Source organism: Paramisgurnus dabryanus, chromosome 2 (assembly GCF_030506205.2).
Source record: "Paramisgurnus dabryanus chromosome 2, PD_genome_1.1, whole genome shotgun sequence".
Lineage (NCBI taxonomy): Eukaryota > Metazoa > Chordata > Actinopteri > Cypriniformes > Cobitidae > Paramisgurnus > Paramisgurnus dabryanus.
The window spans coordinates 15,562,921-15,584,784 of NC_133338.1; the positions used below are offsets into that span (position 1 = coordinate 15,562,921).

The window sequence follows — 21,864 nt, forward strand, 5'->3', positions numbered from 1 at the left end:
CACGTGTCAAAGGTGGCGAAAATGTTCATGTGATATAGGCTTCAGAACTTGGGGTGTTAAAATGGCTCTATAGCGCCACCTACAAAAATTTAATAGAGCAGCCCCCCCGCTACGTTAATCGTACAGATACGAAATGCGGTAGGATCATTTATCACCCCAAGACCTACAAAAAAGTCTCTTGGAGCAAAGCTCTAAACCCCACAGGAAGTCAGCCATTTTGAATTTTCTCTGTAAATTGACGGCAAATTTTGGCATTTCTGGCCTTCGTATTTTAACGAACTCCTCCTAGAAATTTAATCAGATAATCATCATATTTGGTGTGTGTCATCTAAAGGGCTTTGCAATGCTAAATTGCAGAGATCTTGACATTTCAATGGAGGGTGTGTACGTAGCGGCTTGCCAAATTTCTGTGTTTCTCAAAGAAACAGGAAGTTGTTCTAACTCAGGTTTAAAATGTCCAATCTGACCCACGCTTCATAGGCTTGATAAGTGTCCTTTCCTGAACACATCAACATGGCAATATTCAGTAAAAGTTATAGCGCCACCTGCTGGAAGCAGGAAATTACATGTTTTACACTGTGATTTACTGCTCATTGAAATGTATTCAGATCATCATCATATTTGGTCAATCTGAACTTAGGGATTTCACAATGATAAATTGTGAAGATCTTGACATTTCGTTAAAGGGGCGTGTCCGTGGTGGCCTATCAAAGTTTGATGTTTCGCCATAAGAAAGCTGTCGTAACTCAGGCATGCAATGTCCGATTTGTCACAGACATCATATGTTTGACAAGGGTCCTGGCCTCAACACATCAATGTTGCAACAATCAATTACAATCATAGCACCACCTGCTGCACAAAGGAGGTGTGGCACTTCAAAGTTCCTTTGAATATCCACCTATATTTACCCACTGAAATTTCAATCCCCCTGGTTTATTGCTTTACTAAGGCCATAGAGTGCCGGTGCACATGCGTGCGAGGGCCCTTCCATCACTGCTTGCAGTTTTAATTATTATTATTATTATTATTAGGGCCCGAGCACACCAGGGTGTGAGGACCCTATTGTTTTTGCTCCGTTTATTATTCTTCTTCTTCTTCTTCTTCTTCTTCTTCTTCTTCTTCTCCGAAATGGATCGCATTTTTGAGGGCCTAAACATACCCGAAAACTCATGAAAATTTGCACACGCGTCAGAAGTGGCGAAAATTTACATGTAGTATAGGCGTCAGAAGTGGGCGTGTAAAAATGGCTCGATAGCGCCACCTGCAAAATTTCAAGAGAACAGCCCCCCCACTACGAAAAACTTACAGATACGAAATTTGGTAGGATCATCTATCACCCCAAGACCTACAAAAAAGTCTCTTGGAGCTAAGCTCTAAACCCCACAGGAAGTCAGCCATTTTGAATTTTCTCTGTCATTTTTTGACATTTCCAAGCGTCGTACTTTAACGAACTCCTCCTAGAGATTTAATCCGATCATCATCATATTTGGTCAGTATCATCTAAAGGCCTTTGCGATGCTAAATTGCGGAGCTTTTGACTTTTCATTGGAGGGCGTGTCCGTGGCGGCCTGGCAAAGTGTAATGTTTCGCCATGAAACAGGAAGCTGATGTAATTCAGGCATACATTGTCCGATCCGCCCCTGACTTCACACGTTTGATAAGGGTCCAGGCCTGAACACATCAACATGGCATAATTCAGTAACACTCATAGCGCCACCTAGAGGCAGCAGGAAATACCATGTTTGACGCTGTGACTTACTGCTCATAGGTATTTAACCATATCAACATCATATTTCACCAGTGTAATCTCAAGACCTTGTGTGATGATAAAAAGCAACGACCTTGACTTTTCATTAAAGGGCGTGTCCGTGGCGGCCTGGCAAAGTATCGCTATCTGAATCGCATTTTGACAGGCTAAACAAGCTCAAAAAGTCATTAAACTTTGCACACACGTCAGAAGTGGCAAAAATTTACATGTGGCATAGGCGCCAGAAGTGGGCGTGCAGAAATGGCTCGATAGCGCCACCTGCAAAATTTCAGGAGAACAGCCCCGCCGCTACGAAAATCCTACAGATACGAAATTTGGTAGGGTCATATGTCACCCCAAGACTTACAAAAAAGTCTCTTGGAGCGAAGCTCTAAACCTCACAGGAAGTCAGCCATTTTGAATTTTTGCTGTGATTTCTGTGCAAATTTTGTCATTTCCAGGCTTCGTACTTTAACGAACTCCTCCTAGAGATTTTGTCAGATCGTCATCATATTTGGTCAATCTCATCTAAAGGCCTTTGCGATGTTAAATTGCGGAGCTTTTGACTTTTCGTTGGAAGGTGTGTCCGTGGCGGCCTGACAAAGTTCAGCGTTTTCGCCATGAAATAGGAAGTTGTTATAACTAAGGCATACAATGTCCAATCTGCCCCACACTTCACATGTTTGATAAGAGTCTTGGCCTAAACACATTTCAATGCCAATATTCAGCTTCAGTCCTAGCGCCACCTAGAGGTAGCAGGAAATGCCTTGTTTTACGCTGTGATTCACTGTTCTCAGAGATTTAATCAAATCATTATCATATCAGGTGAGACTGATCTTAAGCCCTTTGCGATGATAAATTGCAAAGATCTTGACTTTTCGTTGAAGGGCGTGTCCGTGGCGGCCTCGCAAAGAGTGATGTTTCTCCATGAGAAAGCTGTTGTAACTCAGGCATGCAATGTCCGACCTGTCACAGACATCATACGTTTGACAACGGTCCTGGCCTCAACACATCAATGTTACAACAATCAAATACAATCATAGCGCCACCTGCTGCACAAAGGAGGTGTGGCACTTCAAAGTTTCTTTGAATATCCGCCTATATTTACCCACTGAAATTTCAATCCCCCTGGTTCATTGCTTTACTAAGGCCATAGAGTGGCGGTGCACATGCGTGCGAGGGCCCTTCCATCACTGCTTGCAGTTTTAATTAGGGCCCGAGCACACTGGGGTGTGAGGACCCTATTGTTTTTGCTCAGTTTCTTCTGCTTTTTCTTCTCCGAAATGAATCGCATTTTTGAGGGCCTAAACATGCTCGAAAACTCATGCAACTTTGCACACACGTCAGAAGTGACGAAAAATTACATGTGGTATAGGCGTCAGAAGTGGGCGTGTAGAAATGGCTTGATAGCGCCACCTGCAAAATTTTAAAAGAACAACCCTCCCGCTACGAAAATCGTACATATACGAAATTTGGTAGGGTCATCTATCACCTTAAGATCTACAAAAAAGTCCCTTGGAACCAGGCTCTAAAACCCACAGGAAGTCGGCCATTTTGAAATTTCGCTGTGATTTCTGTGCAAATTTTGTCATTTCCAGGCTTCGTAATTTAACGAACTCCTCCTAGAGATTTAATCCGACCATCATCATATTTGGTCAGTATCATCTAAAGGCCTTTGCGATGTTAAATTGCGGAGCTTTTGACTTTTCGTTGGAAGGTGTGTCCGTGGCGGCCTGACAAATTTCAGCGTTTTCGCCATGAAACAGGATGTTGTTCTAACTCAGGCAAACAATGTCCAATCTGCCCCACGCTTCACATGTTTGATAAGGGTCTTGGCCTGAACACATTTCAATGCCAAAATTCAGCTTCAGTCATAGCGCCACCTAGATGCAGCAAGAAATACCATGTTTTACGCCATGATTTACTGCACTTAGAAATTTAATCAAATCATCATCATATCTGGTCAGACTGATTTTAAGCCCTTTGCGATGATAAATTGCGAAGATCTTGACTTTTCGTTGATGGGCGTGTCCGTGGCGGCCTGGCAAAGTGTGATGTTTCGCCATGAAACATGAAGTTGTTGTAATTCAGGCATACAATGTCAGATCTATCCCCGACTTCACACATTTGATATGGGTCCTGGCCTGAACACATCAACATGGCATAATTCAGTAACAGTCATAGCGCCACCTAGAGGCAGCAGGAAATACCACGTTTTACACTGTGACTTACTGCTCTTAGAGATTTAACCATATCAACATCATATTTCATCAGTGTAATCTCAAGACCTTGTGTGATGATAAATAGCATCGACCTTGACTTTTCGTTAAAGGGCGTGTCCTTGGTGGCCTCGCAAAATATCGACAAATGAATCGCATTTTGACAGGTTAAACAAGCTCAAAAAGTCATAAAACGTTGCACACACGTCAGAAGTGGCAAAAATGTACATGTGGCATAGGCGCCAGAAGTGGGCGTGTAGAAATGGCTCGATAGCGCCACCTGCAAAATGTCAAGAGAACAGCCCCGCCGCTACGAAAAACCCACAGATACGAAATTTGGTAGGGTCATCTATCTCCCCAAGACCTACAAAAACGTCTCTTGGAGCGAAGCTCTAAACCCCACAGGAAGTCGGCCATTTTGAATTTTCCCTGTGATTTTGGTGCAAATTTTGTCATTTCCAGGCTTCGTACTTTAACGAACTCCTCCTAGAGAATTTGTCAGATCGTCATCATATTTGGTCAATCTTATCTAAAGGCCTTTGCGATGTTAAATTGCGGAGCTTTTGACTTTTCGATGGAGGGTGTGTCCGTGGCGGCCTGACAAAATTCAGCGTTTTCGCCATGAAACAGGAAGTTGTTATAACTAAGGCATACAATGTCCAATCTGCCCCACATTTCACAGGTTTGATAAGAGTCTTGGCCTGAACACATTTCAATGCCAATATTCAGCTTCAGTCCTAGCGCCACCTAGAGGTAGCAGGAAATGCCTTGTTTTACGCTGTGATTTACTGTTCTCAGAGATTTAATTAAATCATTATCATATCAGGTGAGACTGATCTTAAGCCCTTTGCGATGATAAATTGCGAAGATCTTGACTTTTCGTTGAAGGGCGTGTCTGTGGCGGCCTCGCAAACAGTGATGTTTCGCCATGAAACAGGAATCTGTTGCAATTCAGGCATACATTGTCCGATCTGCCCTATACTTCACACTTTTGATAAGGGTCCTGGCCTGAACACATCAATATAACAACAATCAGTTACAGTCACAGCGCCACCTGCTGCACACAAGAGGAGTGGCACATCAAAGTTCCTTTAAAAATCCACCTATATTTACCCACTTAAACTTAAATCCCCCTGGTTCAATGCTTTACTAAGGCCATAGGGTGGCGGTGCACATGCGTGCGAGGGCCTTCCATCGCTGCTTGCAGCTTTAATTATTATTATTATTATTTATTCTTCTTCTTCTCCAAAGTGAATCGCATTTTTGAGGGGCGAAACATGCTCGAAAACTCATGAAATTTTGCACACATGTCAGAAGTGGTGAAAATTTACATGTGGTATAGGCGCCAGAAGTGGGCGTGTAAAAATGGCTCAATAGCGCCACCTGCAAAATTTCAAGAGAACAGCCCCCCCGCTACGAAAAACGTACAGATACGAAATTTGGTAGGATCATCTATCACCCCAAGACCTACAAAAAAGTCTCTTGGAGCGAAGCTCTAAACCCAACAGGAAGTCCGCCATTTTGATTTTTTGCCTTGATTTTTGTGCAAATTTGGTCATTTCCAGGCTTCATACTTTAACGAACTCCTACTACAGATTTAATCCGATCATCGTCATATTTGGTCAATCTCTTGTAAAGGCCTTTGCGATGTTAAATTGCGGAGATCTTGACTTTTCGTTGGAGGGTGTGTCCGTGGCGGCCTGACAAATTTCTGCATTTTCGCCATGAAACAGGAAGTGGCTCTAACTCAGGCATACAATGTCCAATCTGCCCCACGCTTCACATGTTTGATAAGAGTCTTGGCCTGAACACATTTCAATGCCAATATTCAACTTCACTCATAGCGCCACCTAGAGGTAGGAGGAAATACCATGTTTTACGCTGTGATTTACTGCTCTTAGAGATTTAATCAAATCATCATCATATTCGGTCTGACTGATGTTAAGCCCTTTGCGATGATAAATTGCGAAGATCTTGACTTTTTGTTGAAGGGCGTGTCCGTGGCGGCCTGGCAAAGTGTGATGTTTCACCATGAAACAGGAAGCTGTTGTAATTCAGACATACATAGTCCGATCTGCCCCCAACTTCACACGTTTCATAAGGGTCCCGGCCTGAACACATCAACATGGCATAATTCAGTATCAGTCATAGCGCCACCTAGAGGCAGCAGGAAATACCACCTTTTATGCTGTGACTTACTGCTCTTAGAGATTTAACCATATCAACATCATATTTCATCAGTCTAATCTCAAGACCTTGTGTGATGATAAATAGCAACGACCTTGACTTTTCGTTAAAGGGCGTGTCCGTCGCGGCCTCGCAAAATATCGCTAAATGAATCCCATTTTTGACAGCCTAAACGAGCTCAAAAAGTCATGAAACCTTGCACACGTGTCAAAAGTGGCGAATATTTTCATGTGATATAGGCTTCAGAACTTGGGGTGTTAAAATGGCTCTATAGCGCCACCTACAAAAATTCAATAGAGCAGCCCCCCCCCCGCTACGTTAATCGCACAGATACGAAATGCGGTAGGATCATGTATCACCCCAAGACCTACAAAAAAGTCTCTTGGAGCAAAGCTCTAAACCCCACAGGAAGTCAGCCATTTTGAATTTTCTCTGTAATTTGAGTGCAAATTTTGCCATTTCTGGCCTTCGTATTTTAACAAACTCCTCCTATAAATTTAATCAGATAATCATCATATTTGGTGAGTGTCATCTAAAGGGCTTTGCAATGCTAAATTGCGGAGATCTTGACATTTCAATGGAGGGTGTGTATGTGGCGGCTTGCCAAATTTCTGTTTCTCAATGAAACAGGAAGTTGTTCTAACTCAGGTTTAAAATGTCCAATCTGACCCACGCTTCACAAGTTTGATAATTGTCCTGTCCTGAACACATCAACATGGCAATATTCAGTAAAAGTTATAGCGCCACCTGCTGGAAGCAGGAAATGACATGTTTTACACTGTGATTTACTGCTCATTGAAATGTATTCAGATCATCATCATATTTGGTCAGTCTGAACTTAGGGACTTCACAATGATAAATTGTGAAGATCTTGACATTTCGTTAAAGGGGCGTGTCCGTTGTGGCCTATCAAAGTTTGATTTTTCGCCATGAGAAAGCTGTTGTAACTCAGACATTCAATGTCCGACCTGTCACAGACATCATACATTTGACAAGGGTCCTGGCCTCAACACATCAATGTTACAACAATCAATTACAATCATAGCGCCACCTGCTGCATAAAGAAGTAGTGGCACTTCAAAGTTCCTTTGAATATCCACCTATATTTATCCACGGAAATTTCAATCCCCCTGGTTTATTGCTTTACTAAGGCCATAGAGTGGCGGTGCACATGAGTGCGAGGGCCCTTCCATCACTGCTTGCAGTTTTAATTTTATATTTTATTTTGCCTTTACACGGACCACCTGCAGTACCCTGGACCACAGTTTGGGAATGGCCGACTTAAGTGACATTTGTAAAAAAATAAGTAAGGCATTTTAGTTATTGACTAATAACCTTTTCACTGCCATTAAAGTGACATTACAGAACCTAAAACAAGAGCCTGATAAAAATGCTCATTTACGAGAAAACTTGTCAGTTGTATGTCAAGGTTTTACATCTGAACTTTTCATTTTATTTTTTTAGCAATTAAATAAACATTGCAAATAATAGTTACTGTCAGCTAGTGTATACAAGGCTTTCAGACCTGTTAGCAACATGAAAAAATTGTGAATAGAGTAAGCCCTACATAGAAAGTGCTCCCTATTATCATAATCACCATAGCTGTCAATCAGTTGCTGCGTGATTGGCTGTAATGCTTAGCTCAGGTCTTCATACAGAGCATGAACACAAATAAGCCCAGGACTATTTAAAAGCAGCTGTCTGTCAGTGGGTACCCAGTTTGAGAAATGAGAAAGTGCTTTATATTTTTGTGGGCAACATGCATCAGGCAGACAATGGATGTATAAAAGTCTTTATAAAGTCTTTTTCTCTCTGTCTGTAGTTTTGGCAGTTCGGTGAGTGGGTTGACGTGGTTATTGATGACCGGTTGCCCGTGAAGGATGGGAAGCTGTTGTTTGTCCACTCAGCAGAAGGTGGAGAGTTCTGGAGTGCCCTACTGGAGAAGGCCTATGCCAAGTAAAGACCATTAATTTGATCTAAAATCTCTATTGCTTTATGTGCCTTGTTTTCCCATATGTGTTTTATTAGTGATGTTTGCTAAAACGAGCATAATTTTACTAGGGCTGCAACTATCGATTGTTTTTATAATCGATGAATCGGGTGATTGCCATGAAAACATTGGCATATATGTCATTTTTAATAAATTGTTGTTAAATTGTATTTGTTTAATTTTTTCAGTTGATACGTTATGCTTTTCGATTACTGAAATTTAATTTAACCATTAAAAATTAAAACTGAAAACACAGAATTTGAGAATTAATAAAACAGAATTTCGGACAAAATAAAATAGATTTTATAGGGCCCTAAAACACTGCCCAACGCAAGTGGCACATGAACAAGTACCATTCACATTTATATATAAATGCCTATTTTGGGTATTGAAGTGGTTTGTGAATTTGAATTTGTATGTGTATATGTCAGGCTAAACGGCTGTTATGAGGCTCTCTCAGGTGGAAGCACGTCTGAGGGGTTTGAGGATTTTACCGGTGGGGTGACAGAGATGTACGAGTTATTGAAAGCACCGTCTGACCTCTTCAGCATCATAGGCCGTGCCATCGAGAGAGGCTCACTTTTGGGCTGCTCTATAGATGTGAGCTCTTCCAAGTTTTTAACTGTGCTTAACCTTATGGTAACATGTAACTGTGCGTTAAGCAAATTTGTACAGTTTTATTTGACAAGGGTTTAGCACCCAGAGTTGCAAAGAAAGTTACACTACTCATTTCTATGATTTTTACATACTGTTTCTCAGTGTCATCTTGTATCCAGGAGCACGGCCTGTGTGTGACATAGTTATACTTCTTTTGTCTTCAAGATTACCAGTAAGTTTGACATGGAGTCAGTGACCTTCAAAAAGCTGGTCAAAGGTCATGCATACTCTGTGACAGGAGTGGAGGAGGTAAGTCAAAGACTTAAACAAAGAAAATACAAAAGCAGGTTTTTAATGAAAGAGAGCATTTGATGTATAAGATGTCTGAAATAAAACTTACCACGGAGGAGATAAGGAAACCTCACTTATCTCTTTTGACTACGTGATGTGACAGACAGCAATTCACTTGAAGATGAATGCTTTTGTTAGGTTGATTTGTTTATATTTTCATTGTATTGTAAAAGTGATGAAAGTATCTTAACTCTTTCACCGCCAGCATTTTTAAAAAAAGTTGCCAGCCAGCGCCAGCGTTTTTCATGATTTTCACCAAAGTTTAATGCCCTCCAGAAAATGTTCTTCTTTAAATATATAAACATACAATATACCAAATGAAAAGAACAGACCCTCTGCTTTAAAAAAAAACAAAACGTTTCATCCTACCTTTAGTGGTTCTTTTGCAATCAGCTTTTGAATATGGGTAGGTTTTTGCAAAAACACCATATTTTGAGCAAAAAGCAGAGATAATTCCATTTTTGTGACGGACTTTTCATAGAGATCCCATTCAGAGCGATCTTTAAAACAGACACGGACATGCAGCAGCTTGCCATAGGGCAATACTTCCGGGTTTAAAAAGTTGCGGAACCTGGTGGATAATAGCGGTATTGCGGAAAGACGGAAAATCTCGTCATTGGCGGGGAAGCGTTTTCTCTTAATTGACGAGATATCATAACATTGGTCAAGTTCTCTGTCGCTATACACCCAATAGAGTGAATGGATTTTTTTCATTCTTTTTTCTCTTCATATTGTTAGGATTTTACTGTAGAACCATAACCAGCATCTAAACAAGGTTATTAATAATGAACAATCTTTGTAATCATAGCTTTAATGTGCCAAGTTGCCCTTTGGGTTTTATTTTACAGTAGCTAAAGCAGGCTTTTTAAATTACTATTCATTTATTGCCAGTAAACAGCATAACATTGTTGAATGTGCCAAGTTGCCCTTTGGGTTTTATTTTACAGTAGCTAAAGCAGGCTTTTTAAATTACTAGTCATTTATTGCCAGTAAACAGCATAACAATGTTGAAGACCCATATGTAGTCCTATAATATCCATTTCAAACTAAGATGACTTCATTGGCTATGCTTACATGCGCAAAATTTTGTCAATCTATCTAACTAAATTTAACCTCCTAAGACCGGGTGTGTCCACATATGTGGACATCAAATTTTTTTGTTCTTTGCCCCATAATACTTAATTTTGTGTAACTGGAACCTGTTGTACATAAACGTGGACAATTACATTGCTTCATGTTCAAAGAAAAATATTTGGTTATTATATCTATAATTCTTCCTAACCCCAAATAGCTGGAAGAAATCTGAAAAAGGGACAAACCAAAGCTCGGAGGTTAATTTGATTGCAGCTTACAACAGTACAGTTTACTTGTACCCTAAACATTGCAATCTGATTAAAATGTTCATTTACATGTACATTCTATATAATCCAAACCAAACGTGTTCACAAGGGAACAGCCAGGTTTGCCAGATTCGCGTATCAAAACCAGCCAATGGACATTCAAAACTAGCCCATAAAAGCATCCCAATGATTATTCACAGCCCAAATACTAATAAACTAAAACTAATAAACAAAATCCTTTCATCTTTAACCCAAAGAAAAATATCTTCTTGTGGAAACAGTTTAAAAGTAACATCAGCCCAAATCTGAACTCCGCCAAAAAGCAGAGGACTTGGCAACGCAGCGCACAGCATCTCTAGTCGAGTTCACGCTTAATCTCTGGATAAATGTACAAAGTCAAAGATGAGTTTGAGAAGTTTTCCTTAAGACGTTCAGATATAGGCAAAGAAAACACTTTTTGAAAAGCTATTTTATTGCTTTATGTGATTTGTAATGTTGTGAACGCTGCAGAATGTACAGCGCATGACCCCATGACCTTAATAATACGTGTTGCCATTGCCTAGCTAGTGCATGTTTCTGTGATGAGAATCATGTAAACAAGAGGTAAATATATGACTTGAACTTTAGAATTCTTTTGCGCATGTGCACAATGTATTTTTGCATCCGATTGAGAAAATACTATCATTTACGAGTTTACATACATACTTTTCTCTTGATAATGGGATCATAGATCGGACTACACCATCCCCTTTAATCTGATCGAAAGTTGCATCCGGTCGATCTCAATTGTATTGATGAAGGCTTTTAAATCCGATTGAGCCATCAATACGATTACAAACAAATTATTTGGTTGCATGTAAACGTACCTAATGTGGTGTGAAATGTTCACTTTTTGCAATCCCTCGAACCACTGAAAAAGTGAGTGCTAGTAATGGCCCTCTTATGATGTGTCTGCGTGTATGTCAGGTACTTTACAGAGGAAACATGACTAAACTGGTGCGGATCAGAAACCCCTGGGGTGAAGTGGAGTGGACAGGACCCTGGAGCGACAAGTGAGATGAGCACACACACACATGTGGTGATAAAAGTTACAATCTTACTGTATGGACATGTGCTGTGTGATGTATCGCTCATCTGATAACAGAACTCAAATGTGTGTCTCAGCTCTCGAGAATGGGACAATGTGGACAGCTCCGTTAGAGGCAGATTAAACAACCGCAGTGACGATGGAGAGTTCTGGTGAGTGTTTTTAGTTAAAAATAATCATTATCTATCAGCAGATACCTGAGCATCACAGAATACAATTTTGTTTTTTATAAACCCTTAAACCTAAGTAATAAACTTGGGGATCTCAGTGTTTCCTGGTCACTGTTACGGTAAACTCCTCTCTTTCTTCTTCAGGATGTCATTCAGTGACTTCTTGCGAGAGTTCACCCGATTGGAGATCTGCAATTTGACCGCAGATGCCCTTCAGACGAATCAGTTGAAGAAATGGAGCTCATCACTGTATCAGGGGGAGTGGAGGAGGGGCAGCACAGCCGGTGGCTGTAGAAACTTCCCAGGTACTGCGTCTGTGTGTGTGGAAGTAAATCAATGGGTCAGTGTGTCACCAGTGCCAAAACAAAAACTGTTGAGAGAAAGTTCTTTTTTATTAGAAGATAGAAGAGCAGTCAACATTTACTTGTCAAGCATCCGTGAAAAAGATGAGTTTATAAATGTTTTTGAATGTTGCAAGAGATGTAGCTGACTGGATTGTATTTGAAAGATCATTCCACCAGCAGGGAGCAGTGAAGGAGAATGAACGGGAAAGTGATCTAGTGCCCTTTTGTGAAGGTATCACAAGGTGCCACTCATTTGAGATAGGAATGTAAGGAGGTGTAAAAGTTTGCCGGAGCAGTGCCAGTGATAGTTCGATAAATAAGCAGCAGTAGCTTAAACTTGATACATGCGTCAATCTTTTGGGCTCCTGGAAGATGAGCTGAGCTGCTGCGTTCTGAACCAATTGGAGTGGTTTGATTACCCGGGTAGGAAGACCAGCCAGGAGAGCATTGCAGTAGTCCAGCCTAGAGATAACAAGGGAGTTGTGCAGCATGCTCAGTAAGGTATGACCGTATTTTCCTGATGTTGTATAACGCATATCTGCATGATTGCGTCGTCTTTGATGATCAGCTGTCCTTCAGTGATCACATTGCAAAGATTACACCAAGGTTTCTTGCAGTTCTGGATGGAGTAATGCTTGTGTTGCACAGCTGAATAGAGACGTTGTGCTGTACCTTGGGTTGTGCCAGAAATACAAGCAGCTTTGTCTTAGTTAGGTTTAGTCTGACACTCGTAGAGTAGATGTCTTCTTAGCTGGCTGTAATGATCTGGGTGAAATAAGAAGTAGATATGGGTGTCATTAGCATAACAGTTGTAGAAGAAGCCATGTGCCTGTATGACAGGTCCTAAGGATATCGTGTAGATGGAGAAAAGGAGTGGACCAAGCACTGATCCCTGAGGGACCCCACCGATCATCTGGTGAGCTGTGGACATTGTGCTGAATTAGGACGAATTTGGATTCCGCCTTAGCAAGCTGTAATGCTTCTGTGTCAGTCAGTGGAGAAAAATACAAGATATGGTTGTCGGATGTGGGAGTAGTGTGTTCTGAGGTTCGTGGTGTTAAAAATTGGTTGCTGATGAATGAAGTTTTGTTTGGTTAACAAAATGTGCAACGTTGTCAGCTGACAATAAGGAAATGGGTGGAGGGGACAGAGGAGGGAGTTAGTGTTGAGTGCATTGCTTACCTTGGTGGTAAAGTAGGATTTTTCTTTTGCTGTTGTAGCACTAGCAGAAAAAGAGGGGAGAAATGACTGGTAGTTACATATGTCTTGTGCTATTTCCTTTTTGCAGCTCTGAGTGTTAGCTCTAGCTTGTGTAGAATGTCACACATTGAGGGGCAAGAGTGGGTTGCATGAGCTGATCTGATGGACGGGGGACAGAAATTATCTAGACATGATGTTTATGATAAGCAGAAGGTGTCAGCTTCTAAGGACAAGAAGTGGGAGGGAAAAGAGGATGCCACCTCAGTGGAGAGGGTACTAGGGAAGAGAGAGCGAAGGTTACACCTGAAGTAAACTGGTACAAAAGTAATGAGAAAGTGGTCAGATATGTTGAGAGGTACGACCTTAATGTAGTCTGTAGTGCAGTGAAGACATGAATGAAGTCTGCTTATTTGACAGCTGACTGACCATTCCAGATGTGAATGGGTCGCATGATGGAGTGAATGCGGTGTATTTTGCGTCTGGGCTGCCACACCTTTTTTAGTGCTAATTATCCACTATGCTTCTTTAGTAAATCCCGACAGTGTTTATTTAACGCCAAAATGATGGTTTGTGCTGGTGCTAGCTGTTAGTAAATCTGCCCCTAAGTCTTCTAAGGTCTTACAATGTGTTTGTGTAAATGAACAAAACAGAAAAAAATATGTTGCTAAATACTGTAGATCCTTTTAGTTCCATGAGTAAAAGGAAGAATTAAAGAATACATTTTTGTGGGTAAACTATCTCTGTAACTTGTCTTCTGTTGTTTCAATAAATAGCCACATTCTGGATCAACCCTCAGTTCAAATTGGCCCTACAGAACCCTGATACTTCCAGCCATTCAGACTGCAGCTTCCTGGTGGCACTGATGCAAAAAGATCTCAGGAAAAAGCGAAGAGAAGGAAAAGACATGGAGACTATTGGATTTGCCATTTACGAGGTCAGTCAGATTGTACAAAAGTAACTTATGTCACCTTTTGAATGCTTTCTGGTTCTTTATAGAAAAAGCTCAGTTGTCCACTGTTCTTATATTTTTGTTTGTTTTTTTATTTTTATTTTGCAGGTTCCAAAAGAGGTATAACAGACCCTGGTGGGACTTTTAATGTAACTTAAATATAGATCTTATAAATAATCCAGACCAACAGTGGTTATGGAATTGCAAAATATACATAATTTTTCCTGTAAAAGGAAAGGACCCATTGATTTATTACAATAATGGGATTTTCACAGTATCTGGGGTGGAGTAATAATACCGATATACCAGCAAAACCCATATTTTGGACTCTATCACTTTCTCTCCAGTTTGCAGGTAAATCAGGTGTACACCTGAAGCGAGATTTCTTCCTCAGTAATGCGTCCAGTGCCCGCTCAGAACTCTTCATCAACCTGAGAGAGGTGAGCTCTCGTTTCAAACTGCCGGTGGGGGAGTACATCATCGTTCCATCCACCTTTGAGCCAAACAAAGAGGCTGACTTCGTCCTCAGAGTATTCTCAGAAAAACCTGCCAACTCAGAGTAAGTGACACACAGAATAAGATGAAGAAATTAGTTTTCTCTTATTCTTTTATGCCAAAGCCAGTGCGTGGCAAATTTAAAATGATTTTAAATAAAATTTTAACTTGTTTGACAGATTTTTTCTTTTTGTCCAACAGAGAAATGGATGATAAAGTCACAGCTGACATTCCTGCTGAGGTGAGGAGGCACATCTCTGCCCATGTTGTTGGAATAATTCAAATATATATAGGGCTTTCAAAATATATACCTTAATAACGCATTAAGGTAAATTCATTTTAACGACACCAATTTTATTAAGGTGCAATTAATGCAACGTACAGTTTTTTGGCCTTGCCCGTTGTTGGATAAATTGAGGATAAATTGAGATACTTTTTTAATATGGTTTACTCAAAACTTTTTTTTTTTACTTGTTGATTTTATTTACTTGTTGATGTGTTTTAGTATTGTTTAAAATGTTAACATACAAGTCAAGATAATATAAAAAATATGTAATAAATAAATATTACAATTGAGACTATTAAAAGAATGTGCTTTGGCACATTGGAATCCCCTGGTCTAAATAATTATTAACGGGCAGATTTACTAAAATAAAAATTATTGTGAGAGCGCAGTTCCAAAAAAAAAACCTTCAGATGGGACTGGTAATATCTGCAGGCTACTTACTTAAAAGTCAATCATTTAAATACCTCTCTACAAATTTTGCATCTGATACTCCTAGAAATACATATGCAATAAGGTCAGTTGCAAAAATAACTAAGCCACACCTTTTCAGCGCTAATTATCCATTTTTATTAAATCCCGACAGTTGTTATTTAACAACAAAATGATGGTTTGCGCTGGTGCAAGCTGTTAGTAAATCTGTCCCTAAATGTTTAAAATTATCTTTATTTGTAAGTTTCCTGAGAGGTGTACCGTCCTAAATGCTCAAGTATTACAAAGGATGAGTTTTAGTTTTAAAACATGCAGGAATTAGAAAATAAGTGCAGGACTTGCCTGATGTTAAAATAGTTATTATTAATAATAAAATAAAGTTAGGGACCTGATTAATGTTTAAAGGGTTATTGAAAGCGACAAGACTTGAAAACATCTGAAGCATGCACACAGGCGCCGATATATTTGTTTTTGAACCTAAAAAATCAGGATTTTTCTCAAAATTAACTTTGCTAGCTCTTTCACTAATAATAAACATATATTTGCATAAATCATCTATATTTGTCCACAGCCGTGTTGATTGGAGTATAACATTTTTTAAAAGTGTTAAATTAAGGTAATTTTAGAACGGATATAAATGTGTGATTAAGTTACAATTAATCACGAGTTAACTCATGACAACTATGCAATTAATCTAGATTAAATATTTGAATCGATTGACAGTCCTAATATTTACATATAAATATGAAATAACTATTCACTCTTTATTTATCGTTCTCTCTCTAGCAACATCTGGACGAGAGTCAAATTGATGCTGGCTTTAAGAATCTCTTCCGACAGTTAGCTGGAGCGGTGAGAGACAAAAACACTCGTCTGCAGAGGTGAAATTATGTGATGCATTACTAAATAAAGTGTGTTTGTATGTGCGCGTGTGTGTGTGCGTCATTTACAGGACATGGAAATCAGTGTCACAGAGCTGCAGACCATACTGAACAGAATTATCAGCAAACGTAAGTACTGTCTTAATGATTAGCACTGACCTGCCCGTTTCAAATCCTAGTGAGCCATTTTTCCTTGCATGAGGAACTTACTGTATATGAAACACACTACATAGGAAAATGGCCAAGTCCCTTTAAGGAAAATCTGTGCACTCAGTGGCTTAACTCTGTCCTATCTGTTTGATTAGGGTAAGACCTTTGTCTTTATGGCTACATTTACATGACAATGATGTAGTAAAACTGAAAAGTCTTTCCTTTTTTGTTTTTGAAAAATGTCAACGCTGTCAAAAAGATCAGTGTTTACACGGATCCACAAAGACTGCTATGAATGCTGTATTATGCATGCCAGGCCCGTGGATGGCGTTGCTACTTTGTAAAGAAACACTACACACCTGGACCAATGTGTATTCTCTCTTTCTGTGATAAAAGTGATAAATTCAATATAATAAAAAAGCTATTTTGTTTTGTGGTAGGTGACCCGTGGATTAAAAAACTTTGTTGGAAAAGCATTGGTAACCTCAGCATCTTAAGCAGCACAAAAACAGTCCTGTAGGCAACTATTGTTTTGCTTATACTTGGGCATGCCTATAGACCAGTGCTTCTCAAACATTTTGGGCGTGCGCCCCCCATCTTAAACTTAGAATTTTGATTAAACATTTTTTATTATATAATGTAGTAGTGCTGTTAGTTATTAGTCTTATTTATTTATATAATTTATGATAAATGAATGTATTTTAGTGTCATAAAAGTGTCATAAAACTGGGGCCCCCTGGCCCCATCTCGTGCCCCCCAGGGGGCCACACCCACTAGTTTGAGAGCCCTTGCTATAAATTGAGTTAACACATGCAAATGAAATCACATATTCACGTTTATGTAGTTTACACAGAGACAACAAGGCATAGTGTCATACAGATTGCGTTTCTGGCAGTGGCAGGCACCTTTTTTATAATGTTCTACAGGTATAGGGCAGTGAGCATATTTTATGCACGCTGAACGCCTCACGTTTTGCCGCCTGCTGATCCACGTGTTTTGCAGGAACGCTCTGAGTGCCTGAAGTTGAAAAAAGTCAACTTTGAGAGTCAAAGGTGTTTTTAATTGAGTTAAAAACACCATTACATGTTGCTCCAGCTACTGTGCATGCAAAAGCTGGTAGGTACCTGGAGTTGACAATGATTTGTACAGAGCCTCAGAGATTTTATCTTTAACAACTGAAGATTGGTTCTTTTTATTGAAAGGTGGGACATCTTTCGCCTTGAGTGGCCACATTGAGTGGTACATGTTTCCCAATTCATAAAATCATTGGATCTCCTTGTTAAGATCTATGGCCTTAATGGCCCCTTGTGCACACCACATAAATCTTTCATTCGTGCAATGCTAGATTGGAATTTGGCCACATAATGTTCCCAACTATCTTTTGATATTCTTTTTTTTCTTTTTGAAGCTTTCATTGTGTTTAAAAAACCGCAGTATTTTTCACACAATTTACTTATCTCTATAGCGCTGTCCTCAAAACAGGCTGATGTCTTCCTTGTTCTATGAAGTCCGCCTTCAGAAATACATATCAAGTTCTGATTCGATAGCAGCTTAGCTTGCCGTTAGCTTAGCTGGTGACTGACGTATTCCTGTGGGGGGAGGTTAGTAAAAAACTGTTAAACTGACATCATTAAAGCAGGAAGTAGAGGGCTGTAGTCCAAACCGGCCGTTTGCTGTAGCCTTTGAAAGGCGAATACTGTTATCTCAGAATATATATCTCCTGGCAGTGAACTTTGAGCTTTATTATTACAGGTATTATATATGCTATTATAGCAACATTCCACACTAACTAGGGTTTAAAAAATGGGATTATAAAGAACGTGACCTTTAAATATTATTTAGGCAGGCAGCCAACAAGGCTTTGCAGCAGACCTAATGTATTTTCGCATTGTAGCTTCTGAAAAGACCTCTCAGACAGATTGAGGTAAAGGATGTAATTAAACTTCTCATTGTTGTGTCTTTATTCACAGATAAAGATTTGAAGACAGATGGTTTTGGTAAAGAAGCCTGTCGTAGCATGATCAACCTCATGGATGTATCCTTTCCACGAATGACAGTTGTTTGCTACCATCAATCGGTTTTTCATACTGGCAGATCTTTACTGAGCCTTGCCATGTGGGCTGACATATAACAAGGTGACATGATGGCATTTTTAAAATAAAATTATTTGGTTGTGTTCCCCTTAAGAACACATGTCACTTACATCTGGTATGGCATAAGGTTGAGTAAATTATGAGAGAATTTTCATATCTGTGTAAACTGTTTCTTTAAAATATTTGCACTGACATGAGAAGGTGACGCCAGTCACATAAGTGGTCTATAAAAGGTTTCGGACCAGGAGCAGGTTGTATAATGGAGTCTAACGTGAGATGAAATGACTATTCATACTACTGTAATAATGCTATTAATCTAGTTAAGCCCTTGACGTGATCACAGACTGATGGGAGCGGGAAGCTCGGCCTCACAGAGTTCCATGTATTGTGGGAAAAGATTAAACGTTATCTGGTAAGATGATATGCTGTAGTTTTTTCAAAGATGTTGTTTAAAGGTTAGTTAATGCCTATGCTTGAATTAAACGCTTGGCTGGTTTGATGTACTGTATGAAATGAGTCATATGGAAACAGGTTTTTTGCTTCTTTCAAGATTTTTGGAGATTGTAGATGTTTTATTTGGCAACCAAATATTTAAGATATTCGTAACATGAGCATTTTCATGTACAGTAACGTCTTACATTACGGTAGCAACAACAAAGAGTACAACTTAAAATCATTACACTGCCTTAACTACCAAGTGGACCTCAGGTGGAAATGCTAATAAATAAAGAATTTCACTTTATTCTCAGTTCACCAACTATTTTCATTTGCATTCCTTTATGTTTACAGACTATCTTCAGGGATCATGATCTTGATAAATCTGGAACTATGAGCTCTTATGAGATGCGAAAAGCCCTGGAGACAGCAGGTACAGCACCTAAAATGTTTTTTACTTTATTCATTGGCACAGATGGCTTGGCTTGGGGATCAAAATATTTTACCAAATTTAAGGTCTGTCAAAATGTTTTCTGATTTAATTTTTTTGCATTAGTATATTTAAAACTTAAGTTATTGTTTAAAACACATAACTTTATCTATTTATCAACTAATTTAATAAAATTTTAGTAAAACAATTTAGTACAATTACTGTATGACTTACAATCATGATTAGAATTAGTTGCACCTACTTGTCACTTATAAATATGAACAAAGAAGCCTGTAAAATACAGTTGCATTTAGTAAAAAACAATCACAAAACTTGAACCTTTCATTGAAGTAACCGGCTTTAAAATCTCATTATGAAACAAATGTTTTTTCCTAGTACACCGTAGCCACAACTAATGACAGCCTTAGATTCAGGTCTTTTTTTACCTATGATTTTGCCAATAACGATAACAGACAATATTTTGGATCCTTCCAAGAGTCTTTAATTGTTTTAGCTTCCTCTTATAACATATTGATATGATTAAAGTTACTGTTGATGTTATTAACCAAACAGAAAGGTCGGAAAGTGGAAGCATTCACGTAAACAGTACTGAACAGTATCATACATGAAGCAAAAGTAACATTGTAATACAGTAAGTCAGAAAATGCAAACTTTCATCCAACACAGTATAAGAAGTGATGCACAGCTTTACATAATGGCTCTCATTGCGTCCCCCGCTCATGACAGACATGACAAAAAGTGCGGTGAGTCGGCCTGTGCATGTTCTCCCCTTGCGACAACGAATTTGCAAAGAGCGTGATCGGCTCAACAATTAAAACAATTATATAACTTTATTTTTACAAGCCATACACAGGCTGCAATCAAATATACTGCTACACCATCAAAAATAAAGTTACAAAGCTGTCACTGGGGCAGTACCCTTTAAAAAAGGTCCTAATATGTACCATTTAGGTACATATATGTATCTTTGAACAGCCAATATATGCCTTTTGAAGTACTAATATACACTCTTTGGGTACAAAGGTGTACCTTTTTTGAAAGGGTATTGTCCCAGTGACAACTTTTGTACCTTTATTTCTGAGAGTGTACATCACGCTTAAATTGAATTTGTGGCCACTAAAGGCTGTTTTTTGAAAAGCAAGTGAAATACTCGGTAATATAATTTGAAACAACAATATCTATATTATTGAAATAATCTAACTAGCCACGTAATGTCGCAAGTGCTCTGGCAAACATAGGAGGGGTTGGAAAACAACTTGATGCACACACGCAAGATAGTTCAGGTCTTCTCTGGTCTGTTTGGCAGAAACATATTCATTTTAAATTACCCAAGACCCGATGCCGCTTATATTATACCCATCTGTGTCCGAGGGAGGCACACATGAAACTTTTGGGGCTTTTCAATGCTTTAGCAATTTCCTTACAGCCACTTTTTAATTCATGAGACCCAACAATCTTTTGCTGCACAGCAGAACTTATTTTTTTGGTCCCCCCCCATGTAACAGGTCATTAAATGCATTTGTGTAACTTAATATGTAAACTCCTGTTAAACATAAAGTCATGACGGGTAGTTTCATGTTTCTAGTCACCCTGGTGTATATAAAAAAAATTATTTATACTTGTATACTTCAATATACTTCAAAGATATTTTGCTGATAAGCGTTTCTAGGGGTGCCAATAATTGTGGCCAATGTGTATTGGAGAAAAACATTTATTTCATAATGTGACTTCCCCTAATTTTTATTGCTTTACCTGATTTTTTTTTAATAATAGGATCAGATACTGTAAATTGAAAGGATTAACAATTTTCACAGGCTTCCTTGTCCATATCTTTCCAAGGGTGCCAATTATTCTTACCATAACTGTATATAAACAATGTTGTTATGCATAATTCAATGATCTGTGTTTAAATAATATTGTGCTTTGGTTGAAATTATTTAGCCTGTTTATTTGTTGAATATTTGTTAGTTACACTTGCAAAAGGCTGTGTGGATACAGAATTGTAGACTGTGTACACACACCGAAATGTGTATGAAGGATAAATAAACTCTTAACCAGCAAACTAAATTCATTCTAAATTAATTAAATAGTCATTCAGTCATTGATTATAAAAAATATTTAGTTTTGTGCTCCTGTTTATTAGCCTATTTTTTAGTAGTTTTGTGTTTCTCTCTTTTTTGCAGGTTTTAAGCTGAACAATCATTTATTCCAGCTGATTATCATTCGATACACAGAGGAAGACTTTACTGTGGATTTCGACAACTTTGTAACCTGTTTAGTGCGGTTGGAGACCATGTTCAGTAAGCTGACATTTCTTGGCCATAGGTTTTTAACTGATCTTTAAGAATCAAAGCATCAAAGGATATAAAAGTTGGTCATTCATAATTACAGTAATTTAACTACAAATTGTTTAACCTAATAATGTAAATCATTATCAACAACTAAGTCAGACAATTACAATAA

At 38.9% G+C, this 21,864-nt stretch overlaps 1 protein-coding gene across 2 annotated transcripts in view; it reads left to right on the forward strand.

The window, feature by feature from the left end:
• Window positions 1-21,864, forward strand: part of capn1 (calpain 1) — a 66,010-nt gene that overhangs the window by 43,165 nt on the left and 981 nt on the right. Inside the window, exons 5-20 of one of the 2 annotated variants that reach the window (XM_065294383.2) lie at window positions 7,976-8,109; window positions 8,575-8,743; window positions 8,966-9,049; window positions 11,398-11,483; window positions 11,596-11,670; window positions 11,833-11,993; window positions 14,006-14,166; window positions 14,290-14,301; window positions 14,529-14,740; window positions 14,878-14,917; window positions 16,178-16,243; window positions 16,344-16,401; window positions 18,393-18,457; window positions 18,859-18,927; window positions 19,305-19,383; window positions 21,585-21,701. In XM_065294383.2, the coding sequence (XP_065150455.1) occupies window positions 7,976-8,109; window positions 8,575-8,743; window positions 8,966-9,049; window positions 11,398-11,483; window positions 11,596-11,670; window positions 11,833-11,993; window positions 14,006-14,166; window positions 14,290-14,301; window positions 14,529-14,740; window positions 14,878-14,917; window positions 16,178-16,243; window positions 16,344-16,401; window positions 18,393-18,457; window positions 18,859-18,927; window positions 19,305-19,383; window positions 21,585-21,701 (1,588 nt within the window). The remainder of the gene's footprint in view (window positions 1-7,975; window positions 8,110-8,574; window positions 8,744-8,965; window positions 9,050-11,397; window positions 11,484-11,595; window positions 11,671-11,832; window positions 11,994-14,005; window positions 14,167-14,289; window positions 14,302-14,528; window positions 14,741-14,877; window positions 14,918-16,177; window positions 16,244-16,343; window positions 16,402-18,392; window positions 18,458-18,858; window positions 18,928-19,304; window positions 19,384-21,584; window positions 21,702-21,864) is intronic. The other variant, XM_073811939.1, reaches the window with a different exon arrangement.